This window comes from Pteropus alecto, unplaced genomic scaffold (genome assembly GCF_000325575.1).
Source record: "Pteropus alecto unplaced genomic scaffold, ASM32557v1 scaffold22, whole genome shotgun sequence".
Lineage (NCBI taxonomy): Eukaryota > Metazoa > Chordata > Mammalia > Chiroptera > Pteropodidae > Pteropus > Pteropus alecto.
In genome coordinates, this window is record NW_006434839.1 from 10,403,325 (window position 1) to 10,430,397 (window position 27,073).

At 39.7% G+C, this 27,073-nt stretch overlaps 1 protein-coding gene across 1 annotated transcript; it reads left to right on the plus strand.

Moving 5' to 3' along the window:
- The first annotated feature begins 470 nt into the window (after positions 1–470).
- On the plus strand, positions 471–26,401 carry RBM28 (RNA binding motif protein 28). The gene is made up of 19 exons (XM_006910544.3): positions 471–707; positions 4,373–4,522; positions 4,800–4,894; positions 5,295–5,370; positions 5,816–5,908; positions 6,670–6,741; positions 7,536–7,731; positions 7,879–8,021; positions 9,414–9,486; positions 12,096–12,205; positions 14,407–14,480; positions 15,283–15,418; positions 16,411–16,475; positions 18,226–18,384; positions 20,174–20,323; positions 20,646–20,720; positions 23,021–23,277; positions 23,867–23,966; positions 25,848–26,401. Exons 1-19 carry the CDS (start codon positions 590–592, stop codon positions 25,980–25,982), a joined length of 2,277 nt encoding a protein of 758 aa, XP_006910606.1. The 5' UTR covers positions 471–589; the 3' UTR covers positions 25,983–26,401.
- The last annotated feature ends 672 nt before the right edge of the window (positions 26,402–27,073 follow it).

Consider the following 27,073-nt stretch of genomic DNA (forward strand, 5'->3'; position numbering starts at 1 on the left):
GCTATAATTTGTCCGTGAACCATCATAAGCACAGTTATAGTTATGTTACAGTGTGACAGATGTCTCATATTCTCTCATAACACAAGAATTGTTTGAATGATGTGTATAATGTACTTGTGTCTATGTATATTCTGGCTGCATTTTATACCGTAATCTGGGAGTCTGTGCTGGCACTTCAGAAATTATTTATTAAACATCCATTATAGGTCAGATCCGGGATTAGAGCAAAAACTACTTCTGCTTGCCCTGGTAAATTTGGGATCGATCTCCTGAAGCTGAGATTTTACGGAGAATAGTAACTAAGGAAGCCAGTTCCCTAAGGTGGCAGGAAAGAGGGTGGGTTGGTGGGGCGGTACTTGGACTAGGGGTGGAGCACCATTCAAGAAACTCCGCCCCCCGGAGTCACCATTTTTTTCGTTCCGGAACGTTTTTTCCCCATCCCACCACGTTTTCCTTCGGACTCTTTTGAGTAAAGAGCACTTCCGGAACCTCCCGGCAACTTGGCGTGCTCGGCTTGCTAAAGCCAGCTGCTTGACTCGCGTGCTCGGCCTGCTTTGCTCGCAGCCTTGCGCCTCCGTTTCCTGGCCTCATGGCTGGGTTGACCCTGTTTGTGGGCCGCCTCCCTCCTTCGGCCCGCAGTGAGCAGCTGGAGGAGTTGTTCAGTCAGGTGGGACCGGTGAAGCAGTGCTTCGTGGTGACCGAGAAAGGTAGGGGGCGGGACGGTCGAGGATAGGGCCGGGGTTCCTGGGTGAGGGACGGGGCCGAGGACACCCTTCCAAACTTCAGCGAGCCGTAATTCTTTACCGCCCCTAAGAGAAAGGTCTGGGAATTGAGTTTCTTCCAAACTGATTCTGCTCTAGATAAGTCCATAGGGGTCCGTTTCTGAAAGTCAAAGCAGCCCCTTAAGTTTATATAGCACTTTCTGTTTATTATGCACACTTATAGTCAAGGTCTTATTTGGTAACAGTGAAAATCGCTAACTCTTAATAAAACATAAATAAAGCGTATTGAGAATCACCTGATTGCCAGGTACGGTGCTGAGTTCCACACGTGTAATCTCATTTAATTTTCTCAGTAATCTTTTTGGATGGAGAATCTTAACCCCATTTCGCAGATGAGGAATCGGCGGCTTAGGGAAATTCCATAACTGTCGCATAGGTTTGTACAGCTAGTAAGTAGTGTACCCAGAATTTGATCACCAGACTCAGAGCTCTTAACCACCGTGTTATTCATTTACTCAGTTATTTATTCGATAAATATTTATTGAGTGCCAGGCACTGTTGTAGGTCCTGGGGGTACAGCAGTGCATATAATCAAATCAAAAACCTTGCAGTCATTTATGTCTTCAAGATGGGGAAGACAGGCGAACAAGCAAAATATATAGTGATGATGGTGGTAAATGCAAAGGGGACAAATAAGTCAGAGAAGGATAGGGAGTCTCTGTGTGTGTGTGTGTGTGTGTGTGTGTGTGTGTGTGTGTGTGTGTGTTGGGGAGGAGGAGGGGTGTAGAGGTGTCAGTTGCAGATAGAGTAGCCAGAGAAGGCCTGATGGAAGCGAGAGAGCGAACCTGTGTCTCTCTAGGCAGAGGAAACTTCAAGCTCAAGGTTACTGAAGAGCACTGTGCTTAGTATATTGGAGGAATAGCAAGGAGACCAGGGTGACTGAAGTGCAGTGAATGAAAGGAAGAGGATTGGGAGATGAGATGTAGGGTACCAGATTATGTAGGACCTTATAGGCGATTGCAAAGGACTTTGACTTCTATTCTGAGATGGGAAACTATGGGTTTTTTGCAGGGAGCAGTAAGTATGATCCGGCTTACATTTTGAAAGATTCTCGCAGGCTGCTGTGTTGAGAATAGGCTATTAGAGAATAGGACAGAAACAGGGAGACCAGTTAGTATGCTCTTGGAATAATTCTGCTGAGAGATCATGATGTCAGAGCAGGATGGTAGCAGTGGAGGTGGTAAAAAGTGATTGGAATGCGAATATTTTTTAAAGGTAAGCCTGAGAGGATTGACCGATGGATCAGATGTGGGGTATGAGAAAAAGAGGAGTCAAAGAGTCAAGTCTGACTCCAAGGGTTTTTTGGTTTGAGCTACTGGCACTATTTACCGACTTGTGGAATACTGCTGTATGCTTCACATTCTGTTTGATCTCATCACATCACTGTGAGGGAGGGTTGGCATATATTATAATGAGGATGGATTGTAAGGGTTTTAATTGTAGAAGCGTTCCTTCCTCTTACCTAGCTTCAAGGGACACTTGAGATAGGCACCTGATGTTACCTAGAACATACATTTTGTTCCCTTCTAAGTCATCAGGCTGTCTCTCTAGGCGGCTGCCTCTTTACCTTTCAGCAGAACAACTGGTGAGAAGCGGCATCTTGTGGGTCCCCCTTCCTCCCTCCTCATGGTGTCTGAGTGTGTGAGTAGGCAGGCTATCGGTGTGCTAACAGTCACTCCATCCTTAGTTTATATTTTCTTAGTAACAAGTTAGAGTTAGGATTGTCAACATGGCTCTGGTTGCTATTTGAGCCATAGTACCTCCCTGGTTCTTTGTCATTTTAAGTATAGATAGGGCTGAATGAGAGAATGAGAGTGCTAAACTGCGGATCATTACCCATTAGTGGGTCTTGACTAGAATTTTTAAGTGAAATAGGAGTATATCCATATATGGTAAAGCATAAGTATTCATAAAACTTTTTTTGGCTTTATATAAAAAATATATATATGGACTGGGTTCTACTGTGAGTTACGTTTATTACTGTGTGTTGTCAAAAACAATTTGAGAAACATTACAGTGCCAGATGGTTGTGTTTCAGGGAATAAACAGGCCATTGAATGGGAATTCATCTTTGGGTCCTCAGAATGTAAGCTATGTATAACCTTACCTTCTACCTTGTATACGTGGTCTAAATCTTTAAAGAAAACTTATTCCCTTATTAAGAAACTATGCTTTTCTATCCAGACAGCCTAGATGTATTGGAAAGAGTACTGCACCTAGTGGGATGGGAGGGAGGGGTTGGGGGATGAAGTCTTACTCAGTGTGGGTGACTTGGGCATGCCACTTAACCTTTAAGATGGGAATAATTTCACAGGATTGTTGTGAAGATTCAAGTAAATATGTCAGTGCTTTGTGCAGACATAAAAAATGCATGGCATTTATTGTGGGTATATGCTTTTATTTCAATGCCAAACTCCTTCATGTTTTAGCTGCTTTATTTTTGGTTGTACTGATCAGGAAGGGCCTGAATTTTCTTGGTCTTATTTTCTGAAAGGTAAGTGGACAGGCTTTTGTGAGAAAGAGTTCCAAGAGAAAAGAAACTGATCTCCAGATCACAGTATGCTCTCCTAGTGCCAGGTGTCAACTTTAACCTGTTTAGGTGGATCAGTGTCCTGTGTTTGAGGGCTTGGACCCTGAAGCGGGTTCAAGTGTAGATGAAAAAGAAGCAGAGCATGTGAGCTATTTCTTCTTTGGGTAGTAGGCAGACTACTTGGTCTTCTTCCATTTTGATGCAGAAAATTACTTAAAATTTTACTACACAGAAATGTTAAACCAAAAAGAAGCATACCAGGAAGAGCAAAGGAAGTTTACAGTTTTTTATTTTACAACTGTTCATCTGCTTGGTCCTAATAGTCTTCTCTGTGGGCATCATAGTGGTGGAATCCCATTGGAAAGAGGATGGGGCTGGTAATGAGAAATTAATTCAGCTACTAACACCTTGGGGAACATTAACTAAGTTTATTTGCTTTCCTTCATCCCAAATTATTCATTTGGAGAGAAGGGATGATAATATTTGCTTTACTTACCTTGGTGTGTTCTGAAGATAAAGTGAGATAGGAGATTCACAGCTGCATTGGAAAGGTTTAATTTGTTATTGATCGCTAAGGCTTGGTAATAATGGTAATAGTATCTACAGGCTCCTGAAGCATTGTTTATTATTCGAGGTTCTTTTGGACCCCAGGCACCATTGCTGATCTCTTGTGAGGAGGAGCTGCATTATTACATGTAATTTTCAAAGCTACTATACTTTCCTACCATCTCTGGTGATGCTCCCTTCTATTTGATGCTGAGTTCTTCTTTGGGGAGTAGTGGATATCATGGATCCTCTATAATTTTGAGATTATCAGGAAAGGAGGAAGAAGAGGAGCCAACAGTGAAGACACCAAATTAGAAGAGGAAGCTAACACTATCTGAGCAAAGTGGAGAAGGGGCCACTGATGCCAACCTTGTTTCTCTCCCTCCTGAGGATTTTGGCAAATTGATTATAGGATGACCTGGCACTATATCTCAGAGCTTAGTTTAGGGCTCTGAGAATTTACTGGCTTAGGGCTCTTGGCTTATGGTTATCTCTCCACCCTCTTATTGTTTAGGGAGTAAGGCATGTCGAGGCTTTGGTTATGTCACTTTTTCTATGCTGGAAGATGTTCAAAGGGCCCTCAAGGAGATTACCACCTTTGAAGGCTGCAAAATCAACGTGACCGTTGCCAAAAAAAAACTGAGGAAGACATCCAAGGAAAAGGGTGAGTTTTCTCCCAGGGTGAGGAGGTGGAGTGGTGGGGTGGGGGTGGAGATGGGGGTACCACCTAAATTTAAAGCTTCTTGAATTTCCTTTTGAAATCTAAAACCGTCCAATGTATTTTGTTACTCATTTTAGCCTTTACTTCTAAGTCTGGAAAATCTGGTGGTCCTGGGTGTTGCCACACTGACTCCTGTGGTAGCTTTTTTCCTGTTGTGTTCTGGGCCTGGAGGTGGATGATTTTGAAGCAGAGACTTATTCCATCGCCTCTTGTTTTTTAGAAAATTTAGAGTCCCCAAAGAAGGAGCAGAAGCCTAAAAAAGCCAAAGTGGCAGATAAGAAAGCCAGATTAATTATTCGGAATCTGAGCTTTAAGGTAAGTGACAGAGAAAACTGAACACTGCCGATTCTGAAAGCTGTTGGTGATCATGGGTAGAACTCACCAGGATGGTAGATTGGACATGATGCCTCTGGGAATGAGCCTTAGCATTGCTGAATTCAGAAAATGAGCCTGTATAAACAGGAACTTATTAAGACAATGAGGGAAGATGCCTTTTTGAGAAAGGGAGGGGAGGAAAAGCCCTAATCTCTGTCCTCTTGCCTCTTAGATACAAGGCAAGATGTCTTCTATTCAGATATGTTTGTTGTCCTAGTCTCAAAAGTAAAAAAGTAGTAAAAATGTTTAAGCTCTTCCTAATGAACCAATTTAATAATTGATGTTTCATAGTTATTTATTATGATAATACCTCTATTTCTTTCTTTACTTTTGACTTCAGTGTTCAGAAGATGACTTGAAGACAGTATTTGCTCAGTACGGAGCGGTCCTTGAAGTAAACATCCCTAAGAAGCCAGGTACTAGCAAACCTTCATTTAGTGTGGATTAGATTAATATTATTTAACAGAATGGTCTTCTTCCATATCACCCTTGAACTAAGCACCATTAGAAATAGGAATACAAGGTTTATGTCATACTCTTTATGTGCTCCATGATGTGATATATATAAAGTATCAGGCATAGTGCTTAGGAAGTAATAAAAAGTCATGTAATAGTGTTTATTCCCCTGATGGTATTTTTAATTAGATCAAAACTAGTTTTAGAAGACAAGCTACAGTTTGAGAAAATGCATTGCTCTTCCCAATCCCAAATCAGGGTATACTCAGCAGGACATAAGCTTTGGGTGAGAGGCTGGCTGGTTGGCAGCATTTGGGCCATCTCGCCTGCCTTGGTTGCTATAATTTCCTTCTTAGTGTTGGCTCCCACCTGCTGCTTCTAATGTCTTTGTACATTTGCACACAGATGGAAAGATGCGTGGTTTTGCTTTTGTTCAATTCAAAAACCTCCTAGAAGCAGGAAAAGCTCTCAAAAGCATGAACATGAAAGAGATAAAGGGTAAGTTTTCTATACCCATACTATTGACCCAGATATTTCTGGTGTTTGAGTAAATTAGCACAGTAACCCACATTCTACGTTTTCAAAAGGTGTTTGTATTATTGAAGGTCTCAGTGCTAATATAGAAGCTGTTTTGTTGAAACATTTCTAATACTTGTTCTTAGGTTAAACTTGAAAGAACCTATGTCATTATTCTCCTATTTATTTGGTAATGAGTGTTCTTTTAAATCCCTAATGAAATAACGTCCCTGTAATAAACACGGTTGCCGTTTAGGAGATGTGGGATTTGCAGTTTTTTTCCCTCTTGGTTATGAGCGCTATTCAGCATCCATGGGCTATTAAGCTGACAATGAGGCTACTCCGGGTATGGATTTACCAGGTACTGAAGAAGGGATTGACTTAGAGACTTCCTAACTTCTGAGTTTGGTGCAAATTTTTCCAGAATGCCTGTTTTGCCTCTTGCTAGTCGACTGGAAACTTTTGGTCTAATTAGAAGCACTGTTTTAATTGTTTTTTAAAACTATCCCAGGTGTAGTGGCTGTGTAGAAAGGCAAAATTTTTGTTAATTGATAAAAAGAAAAGTTTAAGGGTTAAAAAGAATAGACGGCTACTGGGAGATTTATTTTATAATCAGTATTCTCTGAATTGGCAGTTTGTCTCCTTTTGTTCCTTACTGTCTTCGATGAATAAAAAGTCATTTACAAGAGATAGAAAAGTCTAAAGGAAGAAGGCCTTTCTGATGTTGCTTTTCTGTCTGACAGGGCGGACAGTGGCTGTGGATTGGGCTGTGGCAAAGGACAAATATAAAAATACACCCTCTGCTTCTGCCCCAGGTAAGATGTGGTGGTGCAGGGTAGGAGGGGTTGTATGTCCTGGGGTGAGTGCAGAAACAGTTCTACAATAAAAGTATGAGGGAACCTGCTTCTCAGTGAGAATATTGGGCTGGAGATACCAAAAGCACAAGAGTACCCAAAAGAACAAGAATGAGTAAGAAAAACTCTGAATTCCCGCTGGCTGAGAAACCCAGAGCTGTTTGTCATTTCATACTGTACCATCTGGTGATCTGGTCCCAAAGCACAGGATTTTTTGAGTCTAGGCCCATGCTCGGGTGTGGATGTGATTGAGGAGTGGGACTGAGTTCATTGCTCCCTCTACCTGATGTCCTTCCCCAGCTTTTTATAATGAAGAATGATGGAACATCAAGAATAGGGAAACATAAAAGTTGAGTTTTATTTAGAAAACAATTGGTTTTTAGGCAGCCAGGAGCCCAGAGAACAGAACTCACCAAGATTAAGTTCCTGGCTGGGCTCCAGACTGAGCATTGTGCTGCATGATGGTAGGCTACTTGTAGAGGCTCATTCTGAGCCAGATTCATTTTCAGGCTTCTGATGAATGGGAAAGACTCCAAGGGAATCTCAGGGATAAGGGGCTTTTGTTATTGTTTGTTTTTTTGTTTGTTTATTTTTATTCCTTATACTTTCTCCTATTATATATATATAGTAAGAAAATATGTGAGATTCTGTAAAACCAAATGAACTAGGAACTTGAGGGTATTAGTTATTTTTGTTAAAATAACCTTGTTTTAGGTACTGGATTAATTCCTAACTTTCTTTACCTCCCTGTATAGGTGTGGAGAAGAGGCCTGAACCTAAACATCAGAAATTAGGTAAAGAGAATGGCAGGAAAGAAGAGAATATGGGAGAGGAAGACGACGGTGATGATGATCTGGAGGAGGAGGAAGAGGAGGATGGTGATGATGGTGATGAAGAGGAGGAGGAGAATAAAGAATCAAAGGTGACCAGGCCTGTGCACATTCAGAAGAGGTAAGCAGTTCAGGTTGTTCTGAGACAACAGAAGAAGATTCAGGCTTGTCTCTGAGGGGGAGAATGTTGACTCTCCCGCCCCCGTCATTGATGACTGACATGCATAATGAAGTTGGAGGTCCTTAGTTCTGAACTGTGCCATTGCAGAGCAATCAAGAGGGCAGCACCTGCTGAAAGCAGTGAAGAGGATCTTTCCGATGAGGACAGCGACACCGAGGGAAGAGATAGTGTTGACAGTGGAGAGGAACTGGCTCAGAGTGATACTGACACTGAAGGGCAAGAGGACGAAGGTTGGCCTGGGATCTTCAAATTTCAATTAATTACTGAGAAATTATATCAGTTCAACGCAGACCTCTTTAAATAGAACCCTAATGTGTTCTGTCAAATTTATGTTTTAAATGTTGAAGACGAAAACTTTATATTTTTTCTAAAGGTTTTTTGGTTTTGTTTTTTAAATGAGTTTGGAGTGCTGTTTGAGGGTTAAGATTCATAGGAGATTTAAACCCTATCTTAATGCTGAAGCGCTGTCTCTTGATTATCCAACTTGAATGACTAACTGGATAAACAGGATATTATTAAATCTAACACCAAGGTGGATTTTAAACAATCTTTTGAGTTGAGATAGGGATAAAGGAGTTCTTGGGGGCATTTTGTAAAACTAATCAAACCCTGTTGCTTATCAAGAATGTTGGGGTAAACTCAGTGCTTTCATTGAGGGAGGCAGGTCATTACAGAATGAGGAATGGCCAGTAACTGGTCCTTTAGTTTGTCAAGGTGGAAGTTTTTATGTACTTATCAGGGCACTCCCTTCTGCTTCCTTTTCTGTAAGTCTGTCATGTTGGTTTCACCGTATAAGAAATCTGAGGAAGTAAACTTTTTCCATGAGAGAATGGTAGGCACCTTAGAATCAAAAGCTTTTATACTGAAGGGACTTTAAGACCTTGCATTCTATAGCCAGATTGAGCTGTTTCTTACTAATTTTTTCTTGAAAAAATCACAGGACTAGTACATAATAATGAGAGAACATTAATAAGAAATATAGTACAGAAGAGTATAATATAGAAAGTGAAAATTCCTCACCAATCCCCCAATGATACCCCAGAGTAACCACTGTTGTTCCTTTTGTATCCTTCCAGAAAGCTTCTGTGTACATATAAGCACATGTCTATTAAAAACAGTGAGTCTTCCTTATACCCCGATCATCAGCCACTTAGCGCCCCTCCCCAGAAACAACTAGTGTTGTATGTCTCTGGTGTATCTAAAGATAGTTAATACCTCTATAAGTAAAAACACTCACAATGTAGTGTATTTTTGTGTGTGTGAATGTATGTGTATTTCTTTCTTCTCAAATGTTTTACATGTTTTGTTTTCAAAAAGTACACTGTCAAAATGGTATATGGGAATCTCTGTTTTCCTATACCCTTACCACATTAAATTTCATTTATCTTTGTTTTTTCCCATTTTGTTGGTGAAAAATAGTATCTCATTTCTTATACTGTGTTTTTCTTTAATTATGAGTGAGTTTGAGCATCTTTTTATATTTATTTGCATATCTTTTGTTCATTTTTAATTGGATTTTATCTTATTGATTTGTGCAAAGTCTTGATATATTTAAGAGTTAACCCTTTGTTATGTGGCTTGTACTAGAATTTTTCAGTTTGTTGTTTTTCTTTTTACTTTAGATGAACAAATCTCAAAGAAAAAGAAGAGGAAATTACCCTCTGATGTGAATGAAGGGAAAACTGTTTTTATCAGGTATGCCTTTTTACCTTGAGAACTGCTCTATTTGTGTTGTCTTCATTGGTTTCTCTTCCCTTTTTCGGCCCTAGGAACATACCAAACAATGAAAAATGTAGATGAATCAGAACTATACACAGAGGATAAATAACAGGGTTTCCATATCTTGTTATCATTTAGATTTCATTCTTTATAATTGGGGTGGCATCATTTGGAACAAATCAGATCTTTAACTATTAGAAACATTTTCCTTTCTGGCTTTTGTTTTAAGGAGAGTGCTGAGGAGGGGTGACACCTCTTGTCCCAAACAGTTTCTCTCTTCATGTCTAACTTATTGTCTAAAGCAGTGTCTAGAATAAAGTGAGACATCCTGTTTGTTTCTAGGAAAACCGAGAGAGGGAGATGGGTGGAAATAGATTTTATTTCATGTTGCCGTTGCTATTTTTGTTTTACTAACTGCAGTAGATTGGCATTTTCAGAAGGTCAAGATATCTCAGCACCCCTCAAACATGTCTTCTTGTCTTTTCTTAAGTAGCAATGTGTAGGGCCATTTGAGTCTTTAAAATGTGTATTTTATCCTCATGTACAATCTTCTTAAGATTTTTTTTATTATACAAGTAATTTATGTTTACTGTAGGAAATAAATGTTCAAAAACATACACAAAAAAAATTAACCTTTATCACTACTCAGAGAATACCTATACATACCATACATATACCCACATCATAAATATTTACCAAGATCAGTTTAGCATATACACGCTGTGCTGTAACCCACTTTCTTCCTTTACAGCATGTCCCTCTATAATTTTTTTTTACTGCGTTATATGGAATTGCCATATAAATAATTTTGTATTCATAGAGAATTCTAATAGGAAGGAAGAAATGTCACACTTAGAAGCCCGTAACAATATCAAGGATGCGATTCCTTATACGTCTTTTAAATTAATAAAGAACTTAGGAAGGTAAAGAGATAGAAGAAACAAAACTATGTACATGATGAGGCAAATGAGAAGAAATAATGTAACTAAGATGTGTCTTATTACAGAAATTTTTTTTTTTAATCTCAGTTACTCCGTAAGATAGAATCATTTATGGGGTCGTTAACTGAGTATAAGAGAAGTATAATTATAGATACTTATTTGGGACTGTTTATCTTTCCTCCAGAAGGCTGTGCATAGTTGGGGAAATGAATCTTTTTTTTTTTTTTTTTATGTGAAGTTATTTTTATTTTTATTTATGACACTAAATGTTCATTCTTTTAATTAATTAATCGCAGAAGCAATAAGCAGATATTTCAGGTGTGTACAATTTAACTGTAAGGCACATACATATTGCATTGTGTGTTCACCTCCCATAGTTAGATTTCTTTCTGTCACCACATATTTGACCCGTTTTACCCCATCTACCTCCCTCTTCTCCCCTTCCCCCTACCTCCTGGTAACCACTAGTCTATTGTCCATGTGTCTCTGTTTGTCCTGTTTGTTTGTTGCTTTTAGGTTTATATTCCACATATAAGTGATATATGGTTTTCAACTTTTTCTGTCCGCTTTATTTCGCTTAACATGATTATCTCGAGGTCCATCCATGTTGTTGCAAATGGAGAAATAAGGAATCTTTACACTGTTGAAATTTAGTAGAACAAAATCTTTTTCCAACATTTTTAAATCTCATCAAGAGAAATAAGTAGGTTTCTGTTTTTGTACTTAGCCTCTAAACTTTACCATGTTTGTTTTTGAATTATTATTTTAAAAGATTTTCTGACATTTGTAACATTTTAACCGAAACCTGGATTTCAAAGAGGAAACACAAAGGAGAAAATGGCTAATGGAGAGGGAGTGAGGGAGGAAGGGGGAGGGAGAGGGAGAGAAAGGTAGATTGATTTGACTTTTCTCATCAGCTTGCTGTCTTTTGTTTGTAGTAAGAGAAACTAATTTTAGCTAATTTAAGTGAAAAAACTGGTTTGTTGGATAAACATTAGGCTGGCTCACAAAATCAAAGTTGTCAAAGAGCAAACCTCAAGAAGGAGGTGAAAGTGTGGGCAGTTCTAGGACCCCAGAACTGCAGGAGGCTGTGGGTGTTTTCTCTGAGGATACCCTACCATTTTTTTAACTTCTTAAGGTATAACAAATTCAGTCAAGTGGTTTAACCTAAGTGTACATCTCAATGAAAATTTTCACATTTATATATGCCACCACATATATATACATAAATATATAAATAATACATATATGTGTGTATGTATAGATGTACATATATATCCATGTAACCACCACCCAGATCAAGATAGGGAACATTTTCATCTCCCCAGAAGTTTCTCTTGGGTGGGGCATTGCTGTTTTGAAGTGAATCTACATCTACAACTTCTGGACTTTGTATATGTGTTCAAGTTTTAAATTCCTGGAAGAGAGACTTGTAAGGTCAGTCAGTTATGGCCAAGGAGCAGAGTCATATATCAGAGGCTTGGCCACTGGAGGCCACGCGTATCGGTGCTATTTTTGAACAAGGGAGAGTGGTCATGAGCAAGGGAACCACTCCAGTTGGAGTCTGACTCACTCACCTTGTACAAGAACACAGAGTCTCACTTTTGTAATTGACCTTTCTTGTGAACTGCTTGTTTTCCGTAGAAACCTGTCTTTTGATTCAGAGGAAGAAGACCTTGGGGAGCTCCTCCAGCAATTTGGAGATCTTAAATATGTCCGCATTGTCTTGCATCCAGACACAGAGCATTCTAAAGGTATTTGCTGTCAGCTGGTCAGGCCCTAAAAGAACTGAGACCACTGCCATAGGCACTGACTAGGTTACGTGAGGGCATAATACATGCCATTCTGAGGGGTTCATAGTCTATCAGCCCAGGTTTCTGTGATCCATAGAAGCACCAAGGTGCAAGGATGTTCATGGAGGTTTTTCCATGATGTCAAACTTAGCATCTATCATGGTGCTGCCAGCCATAATTTTGTCTTAAGTTTTTTAAGCCCTTATTTACTTTAGGGTAGTGATTTCTATTTGTTCTTTGAATTTCAAATGTGACAGCATCTCATGGGTATTAATCATTCTACATTGCTTGAAATTACTGGGATCTTTTTCAGTTATGTTTTTTAGAGATGGAAGCAGACAGAAACTTTGTTGCAGTGGCAACAGTCAGAAAACTGTAACAGAAGTGCCGCCTTAGATTTTTTTTTTTCTCCCTAAAGCTATTTCTTTTGAGTTTCAAGGGTTGACCCACTCCTCATTGTAGTATACTGCTGTTAGGTAAGCATCTTTTCAACCCATTCATAATCTTTGATTTCATCAACTGCAGTTGTTCTAAAGCAGTAAATTCTTAATTCATTCTGATTCGTGAGTCCTTTGAGATCTACCGAAAGCTATGAACCCTTTCCTCAGAAAAATACCACTTCTGAGAGTTTGTGGGCTATCCATGGACTAATAACCTCCATTCTAAACCTTTTTATTTTCCAAACTGATGAGACCTGATCATTTTTGGGTTTTACTCAGCTGAAAAAAAGATGTACATGAGACTATGATGGAAAGAAAACGGCGCTGCTTCCTGGAGATTAGAGAGCTAATCCTAACTAAGCCATGGACCAGCCGCTTGATTTCTGGCAAATCGTTTAACGACTGTGGGCTTCAGTTTCTTATCTGTAAAATGAGTGGGTTCAACTAGAGTAATCACTTAAGGTGACTTAAGCTCCAGTATTCAATTATGGTTCTTAGACCTTTTCCATTTCCAGTATGGTTTTCTAAAAATAGGCAGCTAGAATTACATACACTATTCCAAGTTTGGTAGAATATTGCTTTACTTTGATGATGTCTTTTGTCCCTTTTTGAATGCATGTTATATTGGGTTATTTTCAGAATGTAACCTACAGTTGACTTGCTTCATTCTCTTTCTTGGTCTGTTTAATTCTAGCTGAGACTTAATGATCTTAATAAGCATAGTTTTCATTATTTTTTCTTAATGCATGTCTTACCCTAGCTCATATTAAATTTTTCTGGCACTTTTTCTGCCTACTCACTCACACAGCCTTGGCCTCCTCCTCCAGTTGATCCCTATCACATGCCATTTCACTGCCTAGAATTGCTAAATACTATCTGCAGACTTTTATGGAAGTGTTAAGACTGAACCCAGTACTGACCCTGCAAATTCCAATGATAAAATTGTTCCCCATTTAGAGAGAAGTACCCATTTTCTTCATTTTGGACAAATAGGCTAATCTAACTATTAGAAATGTTTTCCCCCTGTATTACTTCTTTTTTGTTTTTTCATATTGACTATCTATTAATACTGGACATTATGGTAGGTGCTAGGGATATAAGGACAGCCAAGAAATGTGGCCCTTATTCCTGAGGTATTCAGTCTTTTTGGGAAGACTCCATCTGACCAGTGCTATAATAGAGATGTGAGTGGAGGACCAGCAGGGTGGGGCACTCAGCTCTGCCTGGAAGAGGCAGGAAAGACCTCACGAGATGGTGACCCTCTAGTTGGCCTGCCACATGTGTCCTTTCAGTTAGTCTGCTGCCATTCATTCTTATAGGTTGCTGTCTCATTTTTTTAAATCCTCTAATAGGCATGCAATAAGTTGGTTGCTGTCTCATTTTTTTAAATCCTCTAATAGGCATGCAATAAGTTTTGCCGAATTAAATATTAGTTTGGAATTTCTCTAGCATTTCTTGTGAGTATTATTAAGGAGAGAAATGGTAAGACTAAAGTTCTAAGAAGCATTGAAAAAGATGAGGGAAATTTCATTGTATGAATAGTTGTGCTATCTTATCTGTCTTTGAACCTTCAGTGCCTGACACAATACCTGTCTCATTTAACGGAAGGATACTACTACCCCTTCCACCTTATGTCAGGCTGTTACCATTCGTAGTGTTGTCTTAGTGTGTTGGTGGAACTTGGGAGTTTAAGATCTCACTTAATTTTGTCTCTCTGTGCAGGATGTGCATTTGCTCAGTTCATGACTCAAGAAGCAGCTCAGAAATGCCTGGAAGCAGCTTCTCCAGAGACCGAGGTAAGAAAGACATTTCTTTTACTCTGTAACTTAAGCGACAGTAGGGGCAGCATCTGGTGTTTATGCAAAGCTTTTTTATAATTACTATTGTTGTTATTATTATTGTCAACATAATAACAAAACTAACATTTATTGAGCGCTTAGTGTATGATAGGCACTGAGCTTTATAAGCATTACCTTATTTAATCCATATATTAGCCCTATAGAGATATATAAGGTAAGTACAATTATTATCTTTTTTAATAAGTGAGGAAACAGGTATAATAATGTATCTAATATTTATTGATCACTATCTATATGTGAGCCTCTATCGTAGGCTGATGACATGAAAGACTGGGTCAAGAAGAGATTAAAGTCATCTATGAAGCGGAGTAAATGTTTGAGAGAGAACATGTGTGGATGATGGAGAATTTTTCTGTGTATTCTATAACCAAGTGTAAATTGTTTTGAGATAGTTGTATTGACATTGTTAAATTTTTTTGGAGTGGAGTTAACACTACCATTTCATTAGCTTTCTTGAGAATACTAAAAATTTTCCTGTTTACAGATCATTTCCCTCACTTTGGGCCTACTTTGGTCCTAATTAACTCCCATAAAATAAATTATTTAGTGCTGACTGCCCTAAGTACACAAATGGCCTTCTGCACAGCTATACTAAATACTTTTAGCTAGGCTGAAACATCTTGGGGCTGGCTTCCATAGCTTAATTGGGATCTGCTTTTTCCCATTCCTTGTTGTTCCTTGAAAGGTGCTTAGTTTTTACTTGTTACGTATTTTAAGAGATGATTGCAATCTGTCACAGGGTGGTGGGCTTAAATTGGATGGCCGGCAGCTCAAGGTTGACTTGGCAGTGACCCGTGATGAGGCTGCAAAGCTCCGGACAAAGAAGGTGAAGAAGCCGACTGGAACCCGGAACCTCTATCTGGCCCGAGAAGGCTGTGAGTAGTGGAAGAGACACATGCACCAGGCCTCTGAGTAGCTGGCCCTGTGCTATGACGGTGACCTAGCGATGTAATGTTTGGGAGCCTATTTCACATTAAAAACCCAAACGTCCTCTTTAGCAGTGTTCTACTATTATTCCACTTTAGCAGATGTGTTTTTCTGTTAGGAAACCTTCACCCAATTTGTAGATTAACCAGTTCTTTACTGCCTGCTTGCCTTTAGACCTTTTCATCAGTGGATTATCAGGGCAAAGAGTGAAGAAAAACTTAAATTACCTTTGCTTCTTGTCATCATTTCTAATAGGTTTTCTGAAGGAGTGAAAATTATGACTAAAATTACTCTTTTGGATTATTCATGGATATAAAATGTGCACTGAGTACCTTTCCTTTAATGCCAGAAAGATAACCAGAAATTAGCCTTAAATTAAAAAAAAAAAATCTCTTCCTCTAGGTTCTACAGTATTTGTCACCCCACCTGCTGCACAGCTGTACAGCCTGGACTAGTCATGTTAGGCCTTTAGCCTTTGATACCAGGCTTCTCTCTATATGGTGATGTGACTATTTTCTGGGCTGGCCTATTACACTGCTTAGTAATGGCCTCTAAGTACACGAAGAGCAGCGAAATCCTAAAGCCAGATTCCAGGTGTAGCATTTTTGTAATCCAAATGCCTAAAATGTACTGATTTTCAGAACTTCCTCTAGGTCTTTCCATCTGACTTTGCACATGTGCATAAAGCTTCTTTGAGGGGAAGGAAGGAGAAGAGAAACAAAATTACAAAGTGTTCAGAGCGTCAGTCCTTGAGAGCAGCTCTGAGCTGAGAACTTAGCCCTGTAGCCCATTTCTGGCCCTAACCAAATGCCTCTGTATCCTGGCCAGTGTAGTCCCCTGGGCCCTGTGCGAAGAGCTTGCATCATGCAAATCACATTCCTCCTGTTGCTCAGTGAAAATTCCCTTGCGGATGTCTTGGCCTTTTTCCCTCTTTCGGCAGTGATTCGTGCTGGGACGAAGGCTGCAGAGGGTGTGAGCGCTGCTGATATGGCCAAGAGAGAACGGGTGAGTAGGTTAGGCACCGCCCTTCAGGTTCTGCGTGACCTATTATAAATCAATAAGTAGTAGTTATTGAAGGCTAGAGGTGCTCATCAAAGAGCCAAGTACCGGTAACAGACCCTACCTATGCTCTTGTTAGAAAAGCATACAGGTGAAACAGTAAATAATCTAACATTATATATCATATTATATCTGCATTATAAGCCATTATAAGAACTGGGTCTTATTCTTTATTTTCCTAATGCTCAGCAGTAAATGTGTGCTGAATAGTGTGCCTGGAGATCATGCAGTAGACACTTGCAAGGTAGCGCTATGTATAATTATGTGTCAGTATAAATGCAGAATAAGAAGAAAGGAAGTTCAGAGTGGGCTGGGGTTAGGGGAGAAGGGAGATATTGGTCTTGGAAGGGATAGTCAAGATGTTCATTTTGTAGAGGAGGGTGATACCTCCAGATTATAAAATCATTTTAGGAAAGACTCTGTGTTATGGGAGTTTCCACTGCTAACTGATCCCGTTAAATTCCTTTGCTGCTCGGTAATGTTAGTTCCACTTTTGCCCATATAGCTTACTTTCAAAAAGCTAAGCCAGCCCAGGGTGGTAAAGATCCGTAACCATTAACAGAATTAGCTATGGAAACTGAAAGTGCAGAAGATGATGGACGGGAATGAGAATATAAGGACAGTAAGAGGCAGTGTCTCTTTTCTTGTACACAGTTTCTATCTAGACGAGCATTGTCTACCTTTTTTCAATAGTGAGCATCAGGAAATCATGGTATTTGGGTGGCATCTATTCCCTTTTTTGATCATAGTGCAAATAGTGCCACATTTAAGTTTCTTTCAGAATGAATTTTTCTAGCAAAAGCTCACTATATTATGTGTTATAATTCACAGCAAGTACAGCTTTTCTGGGGAGAAAAATTAGACTATTGAACTTAGGCATGATAGCCTCTTCAAATATTCCTTTACTCTTCATTTCCAGAGTATCTGTTTATTTTGTGATTTGTTAGTACCTTTGTCAAACGAGCAGCAGGAAAGAGAAGACTTGATGAAAGAAAACATTTAATTTAAAATGTTTTTCTACTAACCTAATTCTAAACACAAGTCAGGAGAAGAATGTCATCTTTTCATTTTGGAGACAAGGCTGCCCTGGGACCAGCGTTTCGTGCAGCCTAGTACAGGCTGATTCTCTAGAAGAGAATTCTTTTCTGTGCTCATGGGCATTCCTTTGCCTCAAGGTGGCAGAGTAGAGACAAGACAACATTCTCATAAGTATTTAAATAAATTCCTTTTCCTTTTGGAACGATGAGATAATTAGTTTGAGTTGGTGGATAGAGCAAGACTGGGCATAGATGTTGATTACAGTATTATTTATCATTTACTCTGGATCAAGGTTCGAGATCAAGATTTTATGCATATTTCCTCATTTCAGCCTTGCATCACTGCTGAGAGATTGGTATTATATTTTGATCTCCAGTTCCACTTTGTAGGTAAAAAATTAAGGCTTAAAAAATTTCATATAACTTCTGCAGTTAGGGATGGATTTCTAATTCAGTCTGACTTTATCCATGACTGTACTACTTACCCACCATCTTGCCTCCTTGAACCTTTAGCATTGGAAGGCTGCAGGGTAGGTGGTTTCCTTCCTTTTTTCTATGTTGTGGTTATTGGATGGGCTCCTGTTTCTTTCCTGTTGGAAAACTATGAGCCTGCATTTTTAAAGGTGAGTAGTATTGTTAACAGTTTGTTGTTCTTTCAGTTTGAGTTACTGAAGCATCAGAAACTGAAGGACCAGAATATCTTTGTCTCTCGGACCAGGCTATGCCTGCACAATCTCCCCAAGGCTGTGGATGACACACAGCTCAGAAAGCTGCTGCTGAATGCCAGTAGAGGGGAAAAGGGGGTGCGCATCAAAGAGGTGAGAGTTGGCCCTGCCCTCTCAGAACTTCGGTACTCATCACAGGTCAGATCGAGCATTACTTTCGGGCTGTGGCGCCAGCAGACTGACAAATTTTCTTTTGGACATATCAGAAGACAAGGCTAAGTTTGGCAGTTTTCATGTTTTTTTTCCCCCTCTTCTAAGAACTGCCTTTCATGTCTGACAAAATTGCAGAAGAACGTGAGGAAGTCTCTGCCTTATGAATTACTTTAGCAAGCATTTATCGAGTGCCTGCTGTGTGCTCAGCATTATACCAGGTGCTGTAATATTAATTTTCTTGCAGAGACAATAATCTGTGTGTTTTGCCCTTTCGGAGAGCATTTTACTACCATCTAGCCTCTTAGCCTATGATGAGGGTCCTCACTGCCATGTGGTGAGCACAGGGAGCCACATGGGTCTTCAGCAACTTTATTAGACAAACTAGATTCACACCAAGACTTGGTTAGACACTGTATGAGAACAGAAACCTCTCCTGTGCCCACACGGCACCCTTTGCATTACTTAGCACTTACTAAGTAAGCACACTGTCCTATAATGGTCATTTCTCTGACCAGACTGAGTTCTTTGGAGGTTCCCAGTACTTGACATAGTACATGGCACATAGTAATCTCTTGCTCAGTATTGACTGAAAAAATAACAGTCAGTATTATGAATCTTCTTTGCTCTGTTTTCATCATCGTAAACTTTTCCTAATCCCTGAAAGCCTCACCAAAATGTGTGGTATTGGTATTTGGGGAATTACATGAGAGAATGTGAACATATCAACACATTTCTGACACTACTCTTGGTAAAACTATTCAAAGTGTTACTGGTATAGGGGTCAGTTGTGTAATTTCTCATATCAACATCCACAATACTTAATAAATGTCTGCACATTTAAAACCTGTCATCATTTAGAGAAATTTATGTGTTTTGCAATATTTGCATTACATTGAATTTTTTAATTCTTTCATATATGTTAGTGTCTCAACAGGCTTCTTGAGGATAGGAACCTCGTTTTATGCTTTTCTTGATTTCCCTATAGTACATGGCACAGTTCTAGGCACAGAGTAGATGCTGGATGTATACCAAATGCAGTATCCACTATCCCTAATACCTAGATCTCTCTGTTAGATAAGAATTACAGCTTCTAGGAGTAATGGCATTTGAACGATTATAGTTTTCCCCAGATTCTCATCCTTGGTGCCTTAGGATGCTTATTAAATCTCTGTTACATTTAGGGAAAAATCACATCAGAGAGGATCTGAGCTCCAGGCAAAGAACTGAAGCTTCTTCTTGTATATCTGAGACTGCATGTTGAGCAGGCTCCTCCCCATGCCTGAAATGTCTTATCTAAAGCCATCAGGCCTTCTTCCTTCTGTTCTTCAGTGATTTCCTTTCTGAGTGGTTTTTTTTTTTTTTTTTTGGTAAGCAATCCATGGACAGCACTTCATCCTCAGTGATAATCTAATATACAGCCTAAAGTACTATGGACCTCTCAACTTTTATGTATTGTCAGCAATTAGCTATTATAATTTTTCTTTGGGAAGTTTATATGCATGCTTATTCCTAGATCTGTGTTGATGTCTGTAAACTCTTAGAAAGCAAGAAAATTAATTTGTTTTGTGCTCTCAGGTATATTCTAATAAGACAGACATTCTTAAGCGTTATTCTAGTACAACTCTCGTGATATAGATGAATAGTCTGTCCCAATAATCTGATTTCTTATTGAATCTGTTAAGGCTCCTTATCCTGTAATTACTGATTTTTTTGTGTGTTCTATTCATAGTGTAGGGTGATGCGAGACCTCAGAGGAGTTCACGGGAAAATTAAGGGTCAGTCCCTTGGCTACGCATTTGCAGAGTTCCAGGAGCATGAGCATGCCCTGAGAGCCCTGCGCCACATCAACAACAATCCAGACATCTTTGGGCCTCAGAAGGTGAGCCTCATTCTGTGGGGAGAGCTGTTCCCCTGAGGGCCATTCGTAGAAACCATTCCTCTTCTTCACGTCCAGTGCCCTGTGACATTTGAGTGATGAGAAAGAATAGCCAAGTCAATGGAGGCAATGAACAGTTATTCAGGTGATAAAATGATTGAAAGGAACTCTAAATTAGAAAGACTACTTGCAGAACTGGCCCTTTACCTTTAAGTGAGCAGCCGCCTCTGACTTGCAAAAAAGAAGGCAATGGTGGGGGACAGCTCAGTCTATTGCACTCAGAGATGAAGAAATCTAATAAAGGACGTTGTCTCTCCTGACATAGAGACCAATAGTGGAGTTCTCTTTGGAAGATCGAAGGAAACTTAAAATAAAGGAACAGAGGATCCAGCGCAGCCAGGTACAGAACTGAAACTTTTTTTTCTGTGTTTTTTTATTAATTGTGGTTCAAAACACATAAAACTTACTATTTTTAAGTGCACGGTTCAGTTAAAACAATTTTTAAAGGCCATATTTAAACTCGTTCAGTTTGTGGTTTTGCCTCCTTGAAGTAGGTCTCTACCTCAATAGGCTCTTTGTTACCCTTTATTCTCGGTTCCCCAGAACTCTCCAGGCCACCCTCTCCTTTGCTGGCCTGTCTTGTGATAGTGCCACAGAAGGGAAAGAAAGGAGAGAGGAGAATCAGACTGGTATTGTTGCCCATCAGCAGTTCTTGTCCAGTGCTCGGTGGTGATACATGATTAAAACGAATGGCCAAGATTACAGTTCTGAATTACCTTTAGATTTCAGCTATTTCTTCCATAATTCTTTTTTCTTTTTAGGTGGCTCCAGCAGTGTGACGCCTGATAGATTTAGTACTGTTTTTAATCTAGTGTGCTATAGAGGAAAGAAGAGGGCTTTGGAAACAGGAATACTTGTGTTCAGAATCAAACTGCTGCTTTCTGAGTTTCTTGGCAAGTTTTTACCTTTCTCAGCTTCAGTTTGTAGTTTGTAAAATGGGATTAACAGTACCTGCCTCACATAGTCCATGAGGATTAAATGTAAATTGTCTCACATATGCCACGGTCAGCACACAGTCAGTACTCACTCTCTTCCTTGTCTTCCCCCAGGGCATACAGAACCAGATTATTCTTGATACCATAACTCTTATAACTCTCATCCCTATTATACCCTAATTGGCATGTATACCAAACATTGGCAGTCTTTGTGGTGGATATCATGAACATGACCAATAGAGCAGATTCAGTGGTTCATACAGTGGCCCTGGGTTGGAAAACCTGGGATCGGGTGATCGTTCAAGGGAACTTTGTTGTCCTAGGTATAGAATTATTTACTGCCTTAAACCATTGCTTCAGGAGGTAATTCTGAAGCTACAAATAAAATCAGATGGCTTTTTTTACCCACACTTAACGTCCATACTGCTCTCTCTCTGTAAAAGTGCCTCTTTCCCCTGAGTCCGTTTCCATATTCAGATCAAATGTACTCCTCAAGTAGCATTTTCCCACCCCTTTCAAAAGAGATAAGACCTCATTACTTGTACCTTCATTAACTTTCTTAAACTTTCCTTTAGTTTTTTACTTTGTTTTTATATGTGTCTCTTATCTCCACTAAGCTGTGAGCCCTCAAAGGCAGACCGTATTCCACTTAGAAGCAGAGACACATAACAGGCATATAATAGATCTTTGTGTATCAATGTACCTATCAAGATTTTTAAGGTAAAAAAGACAGAATAACACTTATTAACAATTTCACATGAATCTTTTTTTTCACTGCAGTGCAACATAAATCTGTACCATCTTTTATGCCTTCTTTCTCACAAGATCTTTTTCTTGTCTTCACTATTTATTCCTTCTCTGATGAATGCTTTTCCTTTCTTTATGTAGATTTGAGTGTCTGACCTAGGTCATTTCTTTCTCTGAAAAAATTGAGTTAGTATTTCTTGCAAGCCATGTCTACTTGTAACAGATGTCTTTAGTGTTTGTTTATCTTAGAAAATCTTTATTTATTTATTTCGTTTTGAAGGATAATTGCACTGGATACAGAATTCTAGGTTGATGATTCCCTCCTCCCCAAACTTTAAATATTTCACTCTATTATTTTCTTGTTTACATGGTTTCTGAAGATAAATTCAATGTAATCTTATCTTTGTTTCTCTGTAGGTAAGGGATTCCCCGCCCCAATCCTCTGACTTCTTTCAAGAATTTCTCTTGATATGATATGCCTAGGTGTAGATTATTTTGGTATTTATCTTGTTTGTTATTTGTTGAGCTCCTGGACCTATAGTTTAGTGCCTGTCATTAATTTTGGAAAATGCTCAGGCCTGATTACTTCATATATTTTTTCTGTTCCTTTCTTTCTCCTTCTGGTGTTCTCATTCCACTTTTGTTATGCCTTTAGTGATTGTCCCATGCTACTAGTCTTTTTTATTTTCTCCTACTGGCTTTCTTGGGCATGCATGTACTTTCCCCCTGTTTTATGCATATGGAAAGGGAAATGATTATTTTGTGCTCCCCACTCAGTAACCATCTGTTACTATGCCAGGGCCTGTGAACTATGTGTATTCACTTTTCTGTAGTCTTTAACTTGGGGGGAAGAATTCCCCTTTTTTCACTAAGCTTACATAAAGCTGCTTTTCTGCTGAATGTTTCCAGCACATAAAGCTTATCCAGAAACCAGATAGCAGTCTCTTGTTTTATGCAGCAAAAGGTGATATCCAAGTCCACAACTGGTGAGCCCCAGCAAGAGCGACCGGAGTCTGGAAAAGCCCGACAACGGAAAGCGGCTCAGGACCACACACAGGAGCAAAGCAAGGCCTCCCCAGAGCAGAAGCGGAAGGCGGGCTCTATCTCATGGACAGGATTCCAGACCAAGGCCGAAGTGGAACAGGTGGAGCTGCCTGATGGAAAGAAGAGAAGAAAGGTCCTGGCGCTGCCCTCACACCGAGGACCCAAAATTAGGTGAGATGCAGGATGGCGGCACAGAACAGTGGGTTTGCTTTGCTTAGCTCTTTTCATATTTGTGGCTTTTGTTTGGATGAAAGGGATGCTTAGTGCTGTGCAGGTCCCACATTTTGAGGGTTAAAGCACAAGCAGAGATGTCATTCCTAAACCACATAGAGGCCGGAACAGGACACAGGGGGCCTCGGTGGAGCCTTCCAGGACAGGCTTTTGTGCTCTTGTCCTCTTCTGAGGAGCTTCCTCCTGTCCAGATGGTTGTCTGTCAGTTGAGACCGGCCTCCTTGGGATTCCCCTGCAGTTTTTTGCAGGGCAGCTATGAACGCTATGAACAAAGGTCGACCTTTAAAAAAAATATTTGTTAAATGAAAGCTTTTGAGATTCTCTTGAGGTTTTTAAGCCAGAACAGAAAACACACATAAAAATGTTGAGCCTTAAGACATTCTGTTGCAGTATCCCTTTTTAGAATAACTTATCACGGGCTTAGAAAATGCCAGTGTAAGAAAAAGCATTTTATCTTCCTGGCTGAGAGAACCTCAGGGATGCCAATTAGAGGAAGAACTCAGGGTGACACTTGACCATATTGTTTCAGGTTGCGGGACAAAGGCAAAGTGAAGTCTCTCCCTCCCAAAAAGCCAAAGCCCCAGATAAACCAGAGGAAGCAAGAGAAGCAGAAATTACCTTCCAAACAGGTGAGTCTGTAGGGCACGAGGCTTTGGTATGACAGGCTCTGCTGGGCTAGCAGTTGCTTTTGTGCCTTGATTAGTTGAGCACAAAGAAAGGGCTTCTAGATTGCAGCTACATACAGGATTACATACAGGACTGCAGCTTTTTAGAGGATGTCGAGGTACACAGTAGTAAAAGTGGGGAGAATGGGAAAATGAAGCCCCAAATATTGGTTAATGTGCTTCAACAATGATCTTTTTTTTACCTATCCCCATACTCGCTCCCCTCCCCCAGGATATAATGCAAACTCCATTTCATATGTAAATATGCCCCATGTGGAAATGAGGTATATTGCTCAGAAAAATACCGCAAATGATCAGGCCTTACACACACACACACACACACACACAGCCATTATCATACCTAATGAAATTAATAAGCCCTTAATATTGTCTAATACATAGCCCATATTAAAATGTCCCAATTGCCTCAAAATTTTTTTTTATAGTTAGTATGAAACAGGATCCAAACAAAGTTCATGTTACTTTTGGTTTTTATATCTCAGGTCCTTTTTTCCCCCTATATTATGGAGTCTTTTTCATCAGCCCCTGTTAATATGTTGGAGAAACCAGGTCATTTGCCTTTTAGAATGTATTACATTTCGACTTTAGCTGCTTGCCTCCTCACGGTATCATTTAACTTGCCGGTACACTGTAGCTAGATCTAGAGGCTTGATTAGATTCAAGTTCAGTATTTTGGCAAATTATTTCATAAGCAATGCCATGTGCTTTCTGTTGCGTCACATCGTAAGGCACATAATGTCTGGTTGTCCCATATTTGGTGATGCTCAGGTTCATCAGTAGGTTTAGGGATTGTCTGCCTTATCCCACCATTCGTAAAATCTCCCATCAACTTCTCACCTAATGGTTTAACACCCATTGATGTTTGCTATCTAGATCCATTATTTTAATATGGGTTGCAGAGTGGTGATTTTTCTAATTTTATCAATCTTTTTGCACTCTTTTAGTACAATTCTAGAAAAAAGAATTTTTTCCCACTATTTAGTTACAGTGAAATATTTATATAGGAAAGGCAAAATAAATGCTTGGTCTTTTTTTTCTTTATTTGTTTCCAGAATAATGAGTAGGTACCCTGTCCACTTCCTATGGTGACCAGTAAGATTTTATAATATTATGAATTTCTGAGTTTTTATATACTCGATGCATTTCCATCAAATTTAGTCATTGTTTTTGTACCATCTTAGGCCAGCAGAAGCCCCTTCAGTTCGACTCTCGAGTCCTCCTAACATGACCCTGTCCTTGTTAGTGTCTTTGCTTTTTAGTTCAACCAGATGTCCTAGCTCATATGTTTCTGCCCGGGTCCTGGCATTAGCCATTTTTCTAAGGATCCTTGTTCTTTTCAGGAGAAAACAGTAATCCTGAGTTCTTGAACATTTGAGGGCAGGCTTTCTTTTCCCCTTCACTAGCAGCTTTCCATCGTGCTCAAGAAATCTGTGTGTCTGGGAAGTCTCCAGTCTATACCATACTATCTTACAAAGCTCTGTCTCTGAAGTCCTGTAAGCAGTGTTCTTGGTGAGGGAAAGGGCAAATGAGAACATTCAGACTCTGGCTGACACATCTGCAGGGAGATTCAAGTGAGCATTTGGGAGTGGCCTCTGAAACACCTAAGCAGTGTTTTAGTGGGGCTTCCTCTTATGCATTCCTGGCCTGATTTCTTACCAACGGGTGATTCTGGGTTTTTCCTCTCTAAGAGCCATTCTCTGGAAGTCTCTTGTGGTGGACAAGTTCTCTATACCTACTTATTTTCTCTTTTGCAAGGCGTTAAGGTAAGGTGATATTTAATGCTTGAAATTAACTGTCTGATGTCTCCTTACCTTTCATTTGTAGGTACCTAAGAAAAAAGCTAAGGGAAATAAGACAGAAATTCGCTTCAACCAGCTGGTTGAACAGTATAAGCAGAAATTATTGGGAACTTCTAAAGGAGCACCTCTTGCAAAGAGGAGCAAATGGTTTGACAGTTGATGATGCCAGCAGACTGGATAAGAAGCTGGATTATGCACTTCTTGGTAAAGCTCCCAGGCTCCTCCCCACCCTAGCCCCCCAATGTCATTTACCGAAGAGGAGACACCCCCTGAGTGCACTGCCACTTTGTTGGAGGGGCTCCCTGGGCTGTGCACATCTGAACTTTGATCCCTCCCTCGCATGTGGTTAGTTAACCACAAAGAGAAATACCAGAAAAACATCGTGATGCTTCTTGCATCGTCCGGATTATTGTGTGAAGTTGTGTCTGTAACTATTGCCCATTTTTAATTCTTTGTTTCTCAAAACAAGTGTAAAATGCATTCTTGAGTGATGAATTTTTAAGATGTATATTTTGTTGTGTCTTGTATAAGTAAGATATTTTGTGGCTTTTTGAATAACAAACTATCTCATTTCTAATATATGTGAATCTTTTATTATTTATGAACAGTTTTTACATCCCTAACTCAGTTACAGTCCTGAATACTGCAGAAATTGCTTAAGAGAGAGCAAGAAAAATGATTCCCAACCTAATCTGGGAGAAACTTGAAAGTAATTGAGGATAGTGAGGCCTGGCAGAGAGTAACATTTAATAATTAGTTGCCAAACAAGTGGGTTATTGTTGGTAGTTGACAAGAAATCAGTTTTCAGTGGCCCATAGACACTAGCCTGGCTCGTGATAAGCTGGCATTTTCTCAAACCGAGTGCCTTCCCCTGGAGAAGTAGAGAGGTAGAGAGTGGCGGAGAGAGCGGTGTGCTCAAGGCCTAGGCTCTAGCCTGACCTGCCTTTACCTAATAGATGACCTTGAACCAGACACAGACTCTCTGGGCCTTAGTTTCCTCATCAATAGAATAAGGCCTGGATCGCTTTTCCCTCAGATCTTTTGCTTATCACTCAGGTCTCCATTGAGCTGTCACCTCAGGGACCTCCTGGAGCTCTTCCCTGACTAAAATAGGCCTTTACTTCCCCTCCATTCTAGCCTGCTCTCATCACTGAATTCTATAACCCTATTTATTATTTTTTTCTAGCACTCATCTCCATCTGAAATTGTTTATTTCCCCTAGTTTGAATGTATTGTGAGAGGAACTTTATC

Excerpts from the sequence above, each read along its gene's own strand:
- RBM28 (XM_006910544.3), top strand. The coding sequence starts at position 590 with ATGGCTGGGTTGACCCTGTTTGTGGGCCGCCTCCCTCCTTCGGCCCGC. Across the intron at positions 4,523-4,799 it reads GAAGACATCCAAGGAAAAGG|AAAATTTAGAGTCCCCAAAG; the intron begins GTGAGTTTTCTC and ends CTTGTTTTTTAG. Across the intron at positions 16,476-18,225 it reads ATATGGCCAAGAGAGAACGG|TTTGAGTTACTGAAGCATCA; the intron begins GTGAGTAGGTTA and ends TTGTTCTTTCAG.